This window comes from Mirounga leonina, unplaced genomic scaffold, assembly GCF_011800145.1.
Source record: "Mirounga leonina isolate KUSES-001 unplaced genomic scaffold, KU_Mleo_1.0 Mir_173, whole genome shotgun sequence".
Lineage (NCBI taxonomy): Eukaryota > Metazoa > Chordata > Mammalia > Carnivora > Phocidae > Mirounga > Mirounga leonina.
In genome coordinates this window covers 77,311,796-77,328,071 of record NW_023270447.1, presented here as the reverse complement: position 1 = coordinate 77,328,071, position 16,276 = coordinate 77,311,796, and the positions used below count along the sequence as shown (strand labels likewise).

At 38.8% G+C, this 16,276-nt stretch overlaps 2 protein-coding genes across 4 annotated transcripts in view; one reads left to right on the top strand and one right to left on the bottom strand.

The window, feature by feature from the left end:
* The window catches only part of LUZP1 (leucine zipper protein 1), a 139,065-nt gene that overhangs the window by 7,837 nt on the left and 114,952 nt on the right, over nt 1-16,276 (bottom strand). The gene's annotated exons all lie outside the window — the stretch shown is intronic.
* The window catches only part of KDM1A (lysine demethylase 1A), a 60,906-nt gene that overhangs the window by 33,394 nt on the left and 11,236 nt on the right, over nt 1-16,276 (top strand). For all 3 annotated transcript variants that reach the window (XM_035019543.1, XM_035019544.1, XM_035019542.1), the window contains 7 exons: nt 229-321; nt 1,151-1,257; nt 2,834-2,915; nt 4,076-4,170; nt 14,294-14,436; nt 14,804-14,894; nt 16,123-16,257. In XM_035019543.1, coding sequence (XP_034875434.1) covers nt 229-321; nt 1,151-1,257; nt 2,834-2,915; nt 4,076-4,170; nt 14,294-14,436; nt 14,804-14,894; nt 16,123-16,257 — 746 coding nt within the window. The remainder of the gene's footprint in view (nt 1-228; nt 322-1,150; nt 1,258-2,833; nt 2,916-4,075; nt 4,171-14,293; nt 14,437-14,803; nt 14,895-16,122; nt 16,258-16,276) is intronic.

Genomic DNA, 16,276 nt, shown 5'->3' with positions numbered 1-16,276 from the left:
CTGTAATGGAATGTCATTCTTAAAAATTCCAAATTATGTGATAGGCATTTTGGACTACATCACAGACTAATAGTTCTAGGAATCATTTTTCTAAAGGAATCACATGATCTGAAGCTTACGGAAAATATGTATAGAATAACTTCATGATGGAAAAACAAAAGAGTTAAAGAGCTTTCTGTTTAAACTGCTAAAAATATGAACATGTTTTAAAATTCATTTATTCTGTAGGTGATACTGTGCTTGTCCACCGAGTTCACAGTTATTTAGAGCGTCACGGTCTGATCAACTTCGGCATCTATAAGAGGATAAAACCCCTACCAAGTAAGGACCTGGCGGATGGACTTAATAGTTTTAAGTTACAGTTCTAGGACTCTCTTTTATTTGCAGGAGGCTTTTAGCATTTTATTTTGATTTCTAAGTCTAAATTTGGAGTCCGATATTCCCAAGCTTATTTCATTATATGTCAGATTTAAAGTAAAATCTCTTCATAAATATGCATTTCCTGTAATTTCTGGTTTGATAAGTGTACTTTAGTAGAAGATACTGAATTTCCAATATAAGAAAAATCAGAAAACAAAATAGTTAAAAACGAGAGAAGTCCGTTTTGAAAGCACAGATTTGAGGTTTTCTTTCATTGACCAGTTCTTTATACTGCCAGGAATCTAGGGTTTAGGGATATTTTGAGAATTAACACTTTTATTTATTTTTAATTTATTTTTGATGCTTTAATAATCTTCAAAAGGGGATAGTAAAGACAGCAGAAGTAGAGCTTAAGGAAAACAGCTTTAAGAATAATTTGTCTGTCAGATTGTCCTAGTATAATTGTGAGATAAATGAAGCAGACTATTCATAGTAAGTTAACCAGTCACAGATACCAAAGCACATGACCATGGTATAATGAGAAAGTATATCTTTAAAGATAAAGGATTTCATTTATAAATTTTTAATATTGAATTAAAGCTTATAAGTTTCAGATATTTGCTAATTTGTATTCAGATAGTTTCTCTATTTTAAAAATAAGTGAACTGTTTACTTTGTAAGACATCATGACATGTTGAGAACTAGAGGTTTTCATGATGTAAAAAATGGTAAAATAAACTCTTAAACCTACAACAAAATATTGTAATTTTTATTCGTTTTTTACTTTTAGCTAAAAAGACAGGAAAGGTAATTATTATAGGCTCTGGGGTCTCAGGCTTGGCAGCAGCTCGTCAATTACAAAGTTTCGGAATGGATGTCACACTTCTGGAAGCCAGGGTAAGAATTTTATATTGTGTTTAGAAGCCTGACCTAATGAAAATAGGTATTTATCAATGCAATAAGAAATTATCTATTGCAAATTAATGAGTCCCACAGCTTGAACTAAACCAAACTGATTTGTATACTACTCAAAGTATTTTAGGTAATTGTTACTTACATTGGATAAAGCATTTTTGACAGTGAAGCTTTGAAAGGTGCTCAGTGAGTATTTAGAGTTTGTAAATGATCCATGTAGCTCTTTGATGGATATTTTCAGGTTATTGTTTCTTGTAGTTAATTCTCAAATTTTGGGCCTTCATGGACGTGCCCTTTGTAGGTGGCAGGTATTTTTAGTGGTGGAACAGAGTGGATTGTATTCCCTGTTTGATAGTAAAAGAAAAGGAGTGCATCTCAGGCAACAGTCATCTCTTAGTGCCTAATGCAGCCAAGATACGTTCATTCCCTTATCAGTCCTAGAAAGAAATGGAAATTGAAGGAGGAAAGGGATGATGGCACAAAGTGGAGAAAATGAACGTCATGTTAAGATGCTACTATTCAAATTATTTTCATGAGTGATTTTTGACATTTAGTTATCTTCCAGTGGCTTATAGGCCTCCCTGGACTTACACCATTTAAAAAACAAAAAAACACTTCTCAGGTAACCTAAACGGTTTAAAATTTTATAGAAGCTTTTAAAATATTTTGTGCAGTACATCTAAGTTGCTTTTTTGTAAATTGTTAATTTTTTAAAATATTCTTTTCAAATAAAGTATGGAGAAATCAAAGTAATTTTTAATAGTCTTGCTAAAAATAATATTTTATAGATAATTTAGGAAACATTTGTGTGCCCTCTTGTCCTCTGTATTAGCAATACAGTAATGAATAATGGGACCATTCTGATCCCTACCCATAATCTAACATGTTAACCTAACATACAGGTTTTTTGTTTTATTTTGCTTTCGTTTTTTTGGAGGTTAGAGTGTTCTCATAATATCCATGATTAAAGTGTCGCTACAGCTCAGTAATTTTTCCCCATATTTGAAAATCCCGAGTTAGCAGAGATAAACTTGGACTGGACCTGTTGAGGAATGAGAGATACTGTCAAAAGTTTATGCTCAGTAGACCCTCTGCCCCTGGGTATGGGGCTGCACTAGAGGACCATTTGAGAAGTCATCTGTCATTCACAGCTGACTTTAGGGATGGGGGGCAAAAGTCAGAACATGGTGATAGAAAGATGGCATTTAGTGTTGCAATTTGTGAACGGATATTTTCTGTGTGAGTGGCCCTTGCTCAGCCTGTACAGTAAATGGTATTAGAGACAGCTGGGTAGAGAGATATAGTACCCGTGGCTAAATATGTCTGGCTGTCAAATTGTTTATCTCCTATCACTTAATTCTCTGTCATTCATTACCTACCACTCCCTCAAATAGTTAAACTTCACTCACTCTTTGTGCCCACACTGCATGCCATGTATACTCTAAACTATACCTTTCATTTTAAATTATAAGAGACAGAGGCCTGGGGTGGTACCATGCCAGGTTTTTATGGTTAAAATAGAATTGATGATTTTAGCCATTTAATTTTTGAAAAACAGGATCGAGTGGGTGGACGAGTTGCTACATTTCGCAAAGGAAACTATGTAGCTGATCTTGGAGCTATGGTAGTGACAGGTCTTGGTAAGTAGTCCTTAGTTTCGTGCTGTTATACAAGATCTGAGATTCATGATTAACCTTATGTTTTAAAGCCATAAATGTGGTTTTAAAATATTTTGGTTTAAGATACTGTTCTTAATGTTAGAGGTGAATTGACAAATAGTCTTCCTGAAAAGTACATCGATATTTGCAAAATTTAAATTGTACATATGTTTTGACCTAGCAGACTCAGTTCTAGGAAATTATCCTAAGAAAATAGACAAGTGGACCATGTAGTTTGGAACTTTTAATTTTTTTTAATTTTATTTATTTTTTGTTTAAAGATTTTATTTATCTATTTGAGAGAGTGCGCTCAGGGGCGCCTGCACATGCCCAAACAGAGGGAGGGGCAGTGGGGGAGCAAGAGAATCTCAAGCGGGCTCTGAGTTGAGCACAGAGCCCATCTCAGGGCTTGATTTTTCAACCTGGAGATCACGACCTGAGCCGAAACCAAGAGTCTGAGGCTTAACTGACTGAGCCACCCAGGTGCTCCTGGAGCTTTTTAAATGTGGCATAGCAAGACATTAGAACCCATGATTCCGAGGATTATATTGTTATACAAAGAGAACTCTACAGCCACTAAAAATTATGTAGCTTTATATTAACATGACAATGGCCACAGTTTATTGCTAATTTGAAAAAAGATTACAAAACAGTACATGTATTGTGATCCTTCTCTGTGTGTGTCTATAATTTTATGCACATAAAATCTAGAAGGAGCTATAATAAATTTTTTTTTTTTTTTAAGATTTTATTTATTTGAGAGAGAGAAAGCATTGGCCGGGGGGGGGAGGGGGGTAGGGAGAAGCAGGCTCCCCGCTGAGCAGGGAGCCTGCTTCTCCCTTTCCCACCCCTCCACTTGTGTTCCCTCTCTTGCTGTCTCTCTCTCTCTCTCTCTCTGTCAAAATAAATAAATAAGATCTTAAAAAAAAAAAAGTTAACATGGGGTTATAGGTAATTTTTTGCTTCTTTATGCTTATCTTACATATTTCATATATTACATATTATTTTACTGGGCATTTTTTTAATCTATAATTCACATACCCAAAACTTTGAGTATTTTAAATTTCAAGTAAAAATACTTTTGCTTTGATGTGTTCTCTTTTCATAGATATGTTGAATTTAATAGTTTGAGTTTTTTTTAGGAGGGAATCCCATGGCTGTGGTCAGCAAACAAGTAAATATGGAATTGGCCAAGATCAAGCAAAAATGCCCACTTTATGAAGCCAATGGACAAGCTGTAAGTTGAGGACAAACAGAACTTTTCAAAATTTCTTTGGTTCAGTTGAAATAACAATTTGGGGAAAATGTGTGGATGAATATACACGCATATCTGTATGAACTGAGGGTAGAAATTGTGACTTTCTGATTGTTCCTTAACTATGAGCTGTATAGGAAGGGCTTATTGCATATATGCAAATTTACATGCTTATTTAGGCATTTATCTTTAGACATTTAACGAAGGCTAGCTAGACAGGGTTTTTTTTGTTTTTTTTTTTAATTTGGCTGTGGCCACCTACTAAGAGACCTGTGGAATTGACACCTGATTCTTCATTTCTTTGTATTGTGCCTCTCATCATGTGCTTTAGCTCTGTGTGCTCTTTATGACTTCAGCTTTGTGTGTGTAGGTTCAAGATTTTGATGAACTAATAGCCAAATGGTAATACTGAACTCAGATACTTAGGTAGATTAAAATATTTGTTGACCAGAGGCATAGAAGCTTCCCATACTTAGTAGGCAGTAGCATAGCAGTGATGTTTGCTCTGAGAGAGTAAGAGTAGTTTAACAACTATGTTGAACGGCTTAGACCATGTAAGTCAGTCCTAATTTTGGGGGGTGGGTGCAATTCAAAAGTTTATATTCAGAATTTTACCAACTCTCCCCTATCATGAATGAGCAAGTTTACCATTCAGGATATAAGCATGTTATCATTTTTATATTTTGAGGAAGGGAGGATTCATGATGCATATGGCAGTTTAGCTATTGTGGCTAAAAGTGGTAAGATCCCAACTCTTGAATTTAGTCTGCTAGGTCCAGTGGACATTCTCACTAAAGCCTTTAGGCTTTGTGGGGTTCATACCAGAAGAGGACAGACATAAGGGAATGCTTTGGCTCCTATCCTCACCATTCTGGATTCAAATTCCTCCCAGGGCTTGTTTTGGGGGTGGGACAACCTTCTGGCAGAATAAACAAAATAGAATGAACAAGAGAAAAAGGACGAAGTAGAGCTTAACTCAGCAATTCAATCAACTTTTGTTACTCTGTAAAGGCTATAGAGATGAGTAAGACAGTCCCTGCCATAGAAGAGCCCACAGTCTAGTGGGACTTATACACAGATAATTGTTTCCCAACTTTTTATTGTGGAAATTTTTTTTAAGAGTTTATTTATTTATCAGAGAGAGAAGAGAGCACAAGCAGGGGGAATGGCAGGCAGAGGGAGAAGCGGGCTGCCTGCTGAGCAGAGACCCTGATGCGGGACTCGATCCCAGGACCCTAGTATCGTGACCTGAGTCAAAGGCAGACGCTTAACCAAATGAGCCACCCAGGCATCCCTATTATGGAAAAAAGATTTTTTTTTAAGATTTTATTTATTTATTTGACAGAGACAAAGCGAGAGAGGGAACACAAGCAGGGGGAGTGGGGGAGGGAGAAGCAGGCTTCCTGCAGAGCAGGGAGCCCGACGCGGGGCTCGATCCCAGGACTCTGGGATCATGACCTGAGCCGAAGGCAGATGCTTAACGACTGAGCCACCCAGGTGCCCCCTTATTATGGAAATTTTTAAACCCATACAAAAGTAGAAAGAATAGTATAATAATGGACTTTCATTTATTCTAGTCTTGTTGCGTCTATTCAGTCCCTTTGGTTTTTTGTTTTTGGGGTTTTTTTTTGGTCTGGAGTATTTTAAAGCAAATCACAGTCAATCAGCAAGTATTTATTAAAATATTTGCCAAAATCTAGGCATTCTTCTCAGCATTGATTATGTATTCCCTGCTCTCAAGGGTCTTAAATTCTGGTGACTCTAGATATCTTATGAACCCAGGAGCATCGGGAATTATACGTGTCATTAAAATCTGTGGTATACCCCCTCAAAAAAAACCACACCCCAACCAGAAATATACTGCTTATACATATATCGGTAACACAAGGCAGATGTGCCAAGGGTTAGATAAAAGGATAAATTGCTATGGAAGAGCCAGTGGGGAGGAGGAGAGAGAAAGAGTCAAAGTCTCTGAAAGTGGGAGGTGCAAGAGTGGGGAGAGAAATGGAGGGAAAGAGAGCATTTGTGAAGGTGGCTTAGGACCTAATGTGGCTGTGGAGGAAGGTTTAAGACCAAGAAGTCTCTGAAGGAGGTTGGGATTGTACTGGTGGGGCTAAGATACAAAACAAGTTGAGGGTGAAGGATGTTGCTTACTAGGCTGATTTGTAGGTTGGGACTTCAGAGGGTTGAGAGCAGAAGTGACATTACCAGATGGGTGTTTTAGGTAGATAGGCAGTAGAGAATTGAATTGAAGCAGGGCTTCTGACGTGGATATTACATTAGTCCTCAAGAAGTAATGGAATCCACACCAAAGGTTATCACTGATGATTGAGACACTGTTTTTTTCTTTAGCCTTTCCCGAATATAGAGCAGGTTTATTTAGTCTTTATAACAGTAAAAAGAGTTTTTTTCTAATAGAAATATCCAGAGAAATTCTCTTCCTTTCTTGGTATTAGAAGAACTTTAACACATTTTAAAAACATTTGTTTCTAAATAGTATACCAGTATTCCCCTCAGGTGTGGCCTGCACCCAGCTGCTAATTCATGAATTAGCTGTTGGTTTCCAGTATGGGATGAGATAAATATGTTGCTTGTGCTCAAATGTAAAATAAACTACATCATTAATCACACTGTTAGTTCAAATGATGATTTGGGGGAGTTGGGCTGAGTAGCAAGACTTCCCAGTGAAAGAAATGGTGCTTTAGTTATGATCTGGCATAAGCTCCTTATCTCACCAGGACCAGCCCTTTGAGGAGCACTGTACCAAACCTCCGTTAAGCTGGTGTGTTGTTTTCAGCATTTTGTGTATGTAGGGATATTTTTCCAAGTGAAATTTGTAGTTGTCATTCAACTCTGATCTTTACAAAAGGATTTCTCTAAGTCAGTTTGTTTGATTTTTGGTGCAGTAGCCAAGTGGTAAGGAGGATTCTTCAAGCACTCTCAAGTTTAGGATAAAATTCTTAACAGCTTTGAGTTCTGTTTGCCTTAAGTTAATCAAACATAAGAAGTCATGTTAATGTTTTTGTAGTCTAGTTCAGAGTAGGTATGGACAGCTGTTAACTAGTAGATTGGCTTTTGGCTTACAGGACAAGAACTAAGAGCTTATAGTTCCATTAATTTTGTGTATAATTACAAATATGTTTCTCGACTTTGGAAACCTGAGGAGTAAGTAGGTTAGTTGCTTCATTCTCTCATTTTGCAGGGGAAGAATCTAAAGCTCAGGCATGGTGTTTGCCTAGGATCGTTCTAATCAATAATTTGTAGAGCCCAGGATATATTGCTTGGTATCCCAGATCAGATTCCGTTACAGGCGTACATTGTTTTATTGTGCTTTGCTTTATTGCATTTTGCAGATACTGCCCCCCCCCCTTTTTTATACAAATGGAAGATTTGTGGCAATCCTGCATAGAGCAAGTTTGTCGGCACTATTTTTCCAACAGTATTTGCTCACTGTGTCACATTTTGGTAATTCTCACAATATTTCACACTTTTTCATTAGTATCTATTATGGTAATAGGTGATCAGTGATTACAACTTACTGAGAGCTTGGATGATGGTTAGCATTTTTTTAGCAATAAAGTACTTAAGGTATGTACATTGTTTTTTAGACATAATGCTGTTGCACACTTAGACTATAGTACATTGTAAACATAACTTTATGCACTGGGAAACCAGAAAATTCATTTGACTCACTTTATTGCAGTGGTCTGGAGCCAGACCTGCAGTATTTCTGAGGTATGCGTGCACTTGTTCTGCCATATGTGGCTTATATTTCAGAGAAGATGGGGACTGGAGTCAGTGCATGCAACTCCTCATCAGCTGAGTCTCCTTCTCCAAGAGCTTTCTTTTAATAGTTACTCTAAGGAGACAAGAACCCCACCCCCCACCCCCTCAGAGTGGACATTCACTCAACCATTGATTTTTCTTTAGTAAACTGTTGAATGAAATGGGATTGTCCTCCTCCATTCTTTGTGGACAGCCTCAGTGCAAAAGAGAGTGATTTGATGGTTCTGTTGGTAGTACGTAGAAATCAGTTCCCTCCTCCTGCAGTGAGCAGTTAACTCAGAGTGACAAATATCATTTGTAATATTGTCTTAAGGACCTATCACCATACTTAGTCATTTTGCTGCTGTATGAAAAAAATCACATAGCAAGTGGTTTTTGTTCTGTTATCTTGTTATTGTTTTAATCACAATCACAAGAATCCCTGAAAGAGCTCACTTTATTCTCTCTGGTCCTGCGTTGGCAGCTAGGATGTCGAGCTTCTCTGTTTGTTTTTGACAGAAGTTTATGGCTCCACATGACTAGAACAAGGGCTTTCTTACTTGGTTCTAATATAGGATGTCCCTATAAATAGAAGCATCTTCCAAGCTTATAAAAACAGAGCTAATACAGCAGCTGCCCTCACATTGACTGATGATTGAGTTCTACTCTGGACTGTGCTGTCATCAGCTTTACCTGGATATGGAGATAATTGGGAAATAGGGTAATTCATATTCCAGGAATATTTTGGGAGTCACCATGAGGAGACTGAAAACATGGATTGGTGGGGAGATGGGGGAAATATAACTCTAAATGTTTTCTATGTATCTCCTGTACACCAACTAGTAACTCAGGGGCTTTAAATTCTAGTTTTGTTTTGGCTTTTTTGAGTAATGAAACAGCATCTTAAATTACTTCAGTGCAATACCATTTTGCATTATAAAATCTCTGGTCTCTATTGGGGGGAGGGAGTTGGGTTTTTTTGTAGTCATTGTTTTGTTTTTGTTTTTACCAAATGAGGCCCAAAGACTCAGTAACTACGTGGAGAAACAGATCTTGATTTTCTTCTTGGGAATAATAGCTCAGCTGTTGTGAGGAAGAAAGATACACTTGAAAGGTAAAGAGTGCCAGGTCTTTTCCGAAGGCCATTAATGCCATTAATTGGGTATACTCCATACCTACCTCAATTCAGCAAGTTGTCATTTGAATTCATATGGAGTGGTGCTTAGGTTAGTTATACTTTTGACACAGGCCGTCTGGCCTTTTCAGTTTTCCTATTCCTTTGTGGAAACAGTTTTTTTTTTAAGATTTTACTTATTTCTTAGAGAGAATGAGCAGGGGGGAGAGGCAGAGAGAGGGAGAAGCAGACACCCTGCTGAGTAGGGAGCCCCGACGTGAGGCTTGATCCCAGGACCCTGAGATCATGACCTGAGCCAAAGGCAGATGCTTAACCTACTGAGCCACCCAGGCATCCCAAGGTTTGGCATTTTGAAGGTGGTTTTTCTCTACCTTTTAAAATCTAATCCCCGCTTTTTTATAAATGTAAAAATCTCATGCCTTCCTTTAATGTTCCTAAAGTTGCAAAATAGTTACTTCCTTTCAAATATAATACTAACTTTGCTTTTCCAAACTTTATTAATTTATTCATTTCATAAGAATTTACAGAGCACCTCTACTGTGTGCTAGAAACTGCTAGAGTGAACTCAGACATGTTGTGTGTGCCTTCTCCACGCAGCTTAGTTACTGCTTTAGAGAAGTCCATTATTTATATCCCCTAAATGATTTCTAATGAGGTAAAAAAAGTGGGGGTGGACAACCGTCTCCATTTATAGAATCATAATTTTATTTGGATTAAGGATATTCCTGTTCTTATTCTCCCTTTAAGGATATCTCATTTCTTTTAGTTATTTGGGAATCTGGGAATTAGAGACTCTTCAGATGTAAATTTTTCTTCCAGGTTTTACCAAAGGAACTAATCTTTTTTTTTTTTTTTTTTAAGATTTTATTTATTTATTTGAGAGAGAGAGAATGAGAGAGAGCACATGAGAGGGGGGAGGGTCAGAGGGAGAAGCAGACTCCCTGCCGGGCAGGGAGCCCGATGTGGGACTTGATCCAGGGACTCCAGGATCGTGACCTGAGCCGAAGGCAGTCGCTTAACCAACTGAGCCACCCAGGCGCCCACCAAAGGAACTAATCTTAATCTTAATTCTAGAAGTGCATGGGAATGGGAGAGGCAGAGATTTACTGTAGCTTCTGTTGGCCAGGTTACATTACAGCTGTTTTTTCATTGTGTTATTCTTCCTGAGGATTTCTCTGGCTAAATCTCCAGCCTTTGGGTGCCCAGGACCTAAGTGCACCTAACTCCATTTTGCTCTGCTGCTGGAGAGCTTATGCACCCTGGAAGCAAGAGAAATGGACAGGGTTTTGAAGGCCTAAAGGGTTTGTGATGATAGAATGTAACCAAAGGTAGAACTGAGGAGAGCTGTCCTTCCTCTGAAATGACTTCCTGCAGGATTAGGACCCTGTCCGGAAAGTCACTTGGCTCTCCCTAAATTTACTCTGCATGAGTTAGATACCCAGGCTGCTCTTCGCTCAGCCACGCTCAGGGATGCTCCATATAATCTCTACAGGACCAAAGCAGTCAGGATTGTACCTATTTAGAGTAGTGAGACACACCAGATTCTTAGATTGAAGGAACTATTTGGGGCCTTTCATAGAGAAATAAATGGCTTTGAAAAGTCGTAATCAAAATGTTTCAAAAAAAAGTCTGCTTCAAGTGATAGCCTTTTTGTTTGAGTCTTTGCTAGAGAACAATATCAAAGATACTTTCCCTGCTTAGTTTGCTGTTTTAGCTCCTCAGTATGTTGTCATAGAAATCCAGCTGCCATCAGACATGGTGCTTAGCCCCTTCCAGTCATTTACTGAGTTCCTTTCTCAGGATGCAATTTAAGAAAATTATTGCGACTTGTGTTTAAAGATTGCCAATATTTCAGCTCCTTTCCATAATTATTTATGGAACTAACAGTTTGAGGGTTCTCACCGAGGAGAGGGCAGTGACCTGAAATACGTACTTAAGAGGTGCTCAGGGGCTAGTCAGTTGCTAAAGTTCTTTTCATTGTCTGAGTATGTCAAATAGAACATATCTGACTAGTTTAATTTTAGAAACAGATTCAAGATTTAAGTATATCAAAACTACATTTTGGTTTTTCCCCCATCATTGTTGGTTTCCTAATTGACAAATATCTGCTATTTTCCAAATATTTCTTTAATTTCAAAGTGGAATTCTAAAGTTAATGGGAACAAAATCCAGGTTTGAATGTTATCCCTGGTCTCTCTGGCAACAGTCCTAAAATTGCTTAACTAGGTGGAAAATGGGTGGGGCCTAAGTGCTGTCTCTCGTATTCTGGAGAGTGGAGTCTCCAGTTAGAGCAGTGGACCCAGTCAGTGGGCCAGAGATGCAGTCTGTCATCCTGGTGTCAGTCAGATGAGGCAGTCATCTTTTGGTTTGGTTTTTGTTTGTTTGATTTTGTTGTTCTTGTTACTGTTCTGTGTTTTTCCTTTTTTATTGAGTTTTGCTTTATTCCTCACTGCTTTCTGACACCATCTCCCTTTACCACCCTCACACCCCCCGCCCCCAAACTGCCTTTCTTTTGCCCATTTCTGTGCCTTGACTTTCCCATTTTGGTCTCTCTACAGTCTATTCCTTGTTTCTCTGGTGGTTGCAGCTTCTGAGCTAACAGAATGCTTCTGTCATGCTGTGTGTTTAAAGCCTTGATTTTACTGCTGTCATACAAAACTTAACTTGACGTGGCTGTTGGGCTGTTATTTACAGTTTATTTCTCTCTCTGCTGCACTGGTTAAAAGGACACTGTCAAGGTATTTTTTTTTTAATAATTTTTCAAATCATTTTCTTCACTGTTTACAATAACCCATTAAAAGCTTGAAACTTAGATCTTTCCCTTCCAAAGATCCTCTCCATCATACATTCACACTGGTTTGTTGTTGTAGAGTTGCGCCTATATGTTGGGCTGGTGCCATTTGAGTTTTTGTCATTGAAAGCGCATGTAAAAAGGTTTTTGTGGGGGGGGGTGTGGGTGGACTGAAGGGGAAAGTGTTATGAATCAAGTGGGCTGCTCAGCAAACAGAGGGAAGAAACAAAAGGTCAAATTTGGTCCCTCTAACCTTGACAGTGTCCCTTTAAATGTTTCTCTACCACACACCCTGGACCCCAGTTACTGAGCCTGAGTGCTGCGTACTTTTTCAGTATGAACTTCCCTATGTGACTGTCACCCTAGCTATAGAGATTAAAGCTTGTCTGAAGCAAGCCATCCAGTTGACACTGGAAGAGCTTTAATCTGTACCATTTGCACACTGTGTATTGGCACATTCTGCCCTATTGCAGAGCACATGTGATCTGGTCCCTCTTGCTTCTATAGCATCCTCTTGCTAGGCATTTTTGAAGTCACACATAGAAATATCACTATTTTGTATTCCAGGAAAAGCAGTCATGCACATGGCATCTGGGATCAGTTAAGGTCTCATAACTATATAGATTTTGTGTTAAAAATGCAATTGTTTCCTTTTTTAAAGAAACACCAAATTTAGAGTTTCTAGAACCATCTTTGGTAACATCATTGCAGGAATCACACTGAGCAAAATTTCAGCATTGCTTTGAGCTGCTCTGTATGTGACCCATCACATCACTGAGGAAAAGCAGCTGACGAGAAAGTAAATGAACTTCCTGACCAAAAGGGTCTCATCCATCAGCTCTGATAGCTGTGTAATCAGAACAAGTAGGGATGTCACCCAAGAGCTCCTTCCTTTGGCCATGGAGTTGAATGGGTAGGCCAGATGTGTTTGAGCCACCATGTCTTAGGTACCACTCATATATAAAGGGCACCAAACATCCAAAGTCTGATTCTCTGCCTTATTTCTCAACATAAACCAGAAGATTCTCAGGGATTTATATTTCTTAGGCCAAGGGGGATTCTCTAATTCATAAAGATTTCCTGATTGCTCCCATCTTTGGCCTTTTAGAATTTGATGCTTTAGAATATGATTCTGATTGGGTCCGTTATGGTGTCATATTTACAGTTCCAAAAGAGAGGTGCAGTCCTTTTCCCTTTCTTTTTTGGGTGCAGATTGTACTTCTTGCCATATTCTTTTGCCACACCGTGGCTCATCTTATAGAGTTACTTGTGCAACTCCTCAGTGAAGGGAAAGAGACTAGTGCCTTAAAAATTGTCTCTTTAATTGGAAAGGGCTAAAACTAAGGCATTTCAAATGAGAGGTAGAATCATTTCAAATGATCTCATCCACAAGTTACCCCTGCACTCCTCCTTGGCCTTAATGTTTATTAGAACTTTCTTTAATGCTGTCTTCTTATTACCAATTTTAGGTTGGCTGTAAAGTAAAATTCCGTATTTTGAATCCCACTTCCCAGTTGATGCCCAGTTTATTCTGGCAAGAGATGCTTGCTTTAGACATGCTTGCCTTAGATACGCTTTTTCCTTCTTGCTACTACCGTGAATTCAGTAAAATTGCAGATGCAGTTTGCTTTAGGACTGAATTAAGCGGTAGCAGAGGGATTTGGGTCGACTAACTGATGATATCAACAGGCAGGGGCACAGCAGGGATTAGGAATGTGGTCTTGCAGCTTGATGATCTGCTTTGCAGTCTGCTCTCTTCCTGCACAGTAGTGAGCCAGACCTGGTACCTCAGTCACTCATAGTCTAAGAGCTTTGGATATTCAACTCTGAACTTAATTGGTGCCATAAAACACTGTTACTCTGCAAAAGAATGAAGGTGCTATTGTGTTCTCATTAATAGTCGTGAATTTCACTTCTCTCTTCCCTACTCCCACCTGAAATTCATCTTTGAGGGAAAGACAATACCTTGGGCTTCTTATTTTTCCATCCTGCCCTTATTCTGGAGGGTCCTCAGGTGTGTTGACATAGTTTTTGTTCTCTGAGACTTCTCCAGTGTGTCATTTGCATGTCGGCCCAGCTTCTTTCAGTGCATGTCAGCTCCAGGACACCTTGTGCTCCACGTAACTTCAGTTAGCACCAGTTAGCACCCAGTGTGAATCCTATGGCTGTTAATAGAGGTGGAGTCCCAGCTCGGAGGGCAAAATTGGGAGAATAGAAAATATTAGGGCCAAACATTTCATACCTCATTTAATGGAATTGACCACTTCATAGAAAAGAAAGTTGGAATCATTGTCCTCAAAGTTCCCCCTTTGAGGTACATATTTTGACCTTTTAAACTGTAGAGCATTTGTGTTTTCATGGATGGTTACGTTTAGTCTTATAAGGACCAACTCTGCTATACTTCGAATTTTCAGGTTCCTAAAGAGAAAGATGAAATGGTAGAGCAAGAGTTTAACCGGTTGCTAGAAGCTACGTCTTACCTTAGTCATCAGCTAGACTTCAATGTCCTCAATAATAAGCCTGTGTCCCTTGGCCAGGCATTGGAAGTTGTCATTCAGTAAGTACTTTGATACTGCTTGTTGTATAGTGAATTCCATTTAGAGATTTGCTATTTATGCTTTAAGGTTTTTAGCAAGTCTTATTTGAGCTAGTTTTCACTTATTTTCGTGTGAATTTAAATCTCAAAACCATTTAAAAAAGAATGATCCTTAAGGCCCCTCTCAATTCTAAAATTCACAGCTTTTATGGTACTGAACTATATTATTTAACATAGCCTAGAAAATAATTTGCCACCCACCAACTTTCTTGTTCCAAAGTTTTAGAAATTTCAGTGGGCTTTGATGTCCTTGAATGTTTTTGATGGGTTCCTATCTTGGGCTGCAAAGCTGGCTTTGTGGCCAAGGCATATGTATTGTCTCTTTTAGGTTGCAAGAAAAGCATGTCAAAGATGAGCAAATTGAACATTGGAAGAAGATAGTGAAGACTCAGGAGGAGTTGAAAGAACTTCTTAATAAGGTAAAATTTTATATTTTCTTCAAAGCTGAAGATGCATTGGGGGTGGGGGGCATGGCTTTAGAAATTCTCAGTTTCGTTTTTTTTCTTCTGGGGGAGAGAAGGTCCGCGCAGCTGGGACTCATTATTCTTAAAAAATAATAATAATAATAGTGACTAACAAAAGGCACGGTTTTTATCTGTCAGTCTTTCAGTATGGTATTATTGGCAAATTATTGCCAGGGGAAATAGATCTTTTTCTGTGTCAGGTTCCCTTTGGCAAAGCTAGCCCAGTGCCGTCTGCTGGATTCTGTGATGAGAGGGAGATCAGTTGCGCTGGGGTCAAATCCCACTGATGGGGACAACAGGTCTGCAGCCAGGACCATAATTCATTGCCATAATTATTTCACTTGAGGTGCCAGTTATGGGGCTAGTCCTCAGTGGTATGTCTGCTGAGGGCTCTTCTTTCCCACCACTTCGCAGATGCCTGGTTCCAGTCTGGGAAACCATTTGTTTTCTCCTCATCCTACCAGCTGCAAACGTATTATCAGCTTAGGGAGAAAACATGAAGCGGGACAGCTCCTGTGGGGAGCTTTTTGATGCAAAATCTGGGTGTATCTTGTGACCAGACTCTTGCCTCACTCTCTCACTGTGCCTTGTTTTTTCATCTTGTCAAATGAGAAGAGGTCTGTGCCCACCTTCTTCATGGATTGTGTGTGGCATGTGTGAAATGAGCAGAGAGGCTGGAGAACAGCCAGTTGGCAGGATAGCTGTGAGACCCAGTACCATCAGAAAGCTGAGAGACTAACATTAGGAATGGCTGTGGAAGGTTCTGTGTGGTGATTTAGCCTTTACATAATTTAGAAAACAAATCATAATAATTTGTTCCCCAAAACAATAAGTTTAAGTGGTGCTTTGTTTTTCCTGGAATTTGATTTTTGTATGTATATATATATATATATACACATATGTTTTTAAATTAATGGAACACTCCTCGTTCTCCATTTGTTTTGGAAGACAGAAATGATCTTACTTCTCTGATAATGATGTGATACCTCTGTGTTGAACCATACAGGATTTTTTTTCCTATTCTAAAATGTCATCATATAGAAGAGATATTTAAGAGTTTCAGGAACCTTGCATTGTAACCTGTTTTGGTACACTAGCAGTTTAGGGGAGGAACTGAAGCATGTGATTTGGAGATGGATTACATCACTATCTGAAATGGTAAATTTGTATTTTTCCCTCTTAGATGGTAAATTTGAAAGAGAAAATTAAAGAACTCCATCAGCAATACAAAGAAGCATCTGAGGTCAAGCCACCCAGAGATATCACTGCCGAGTTCTTAGTGAAAAGCAAACACAGGGATCTGACTGCCCTGTGCAAGGTATGGTATACATACATGC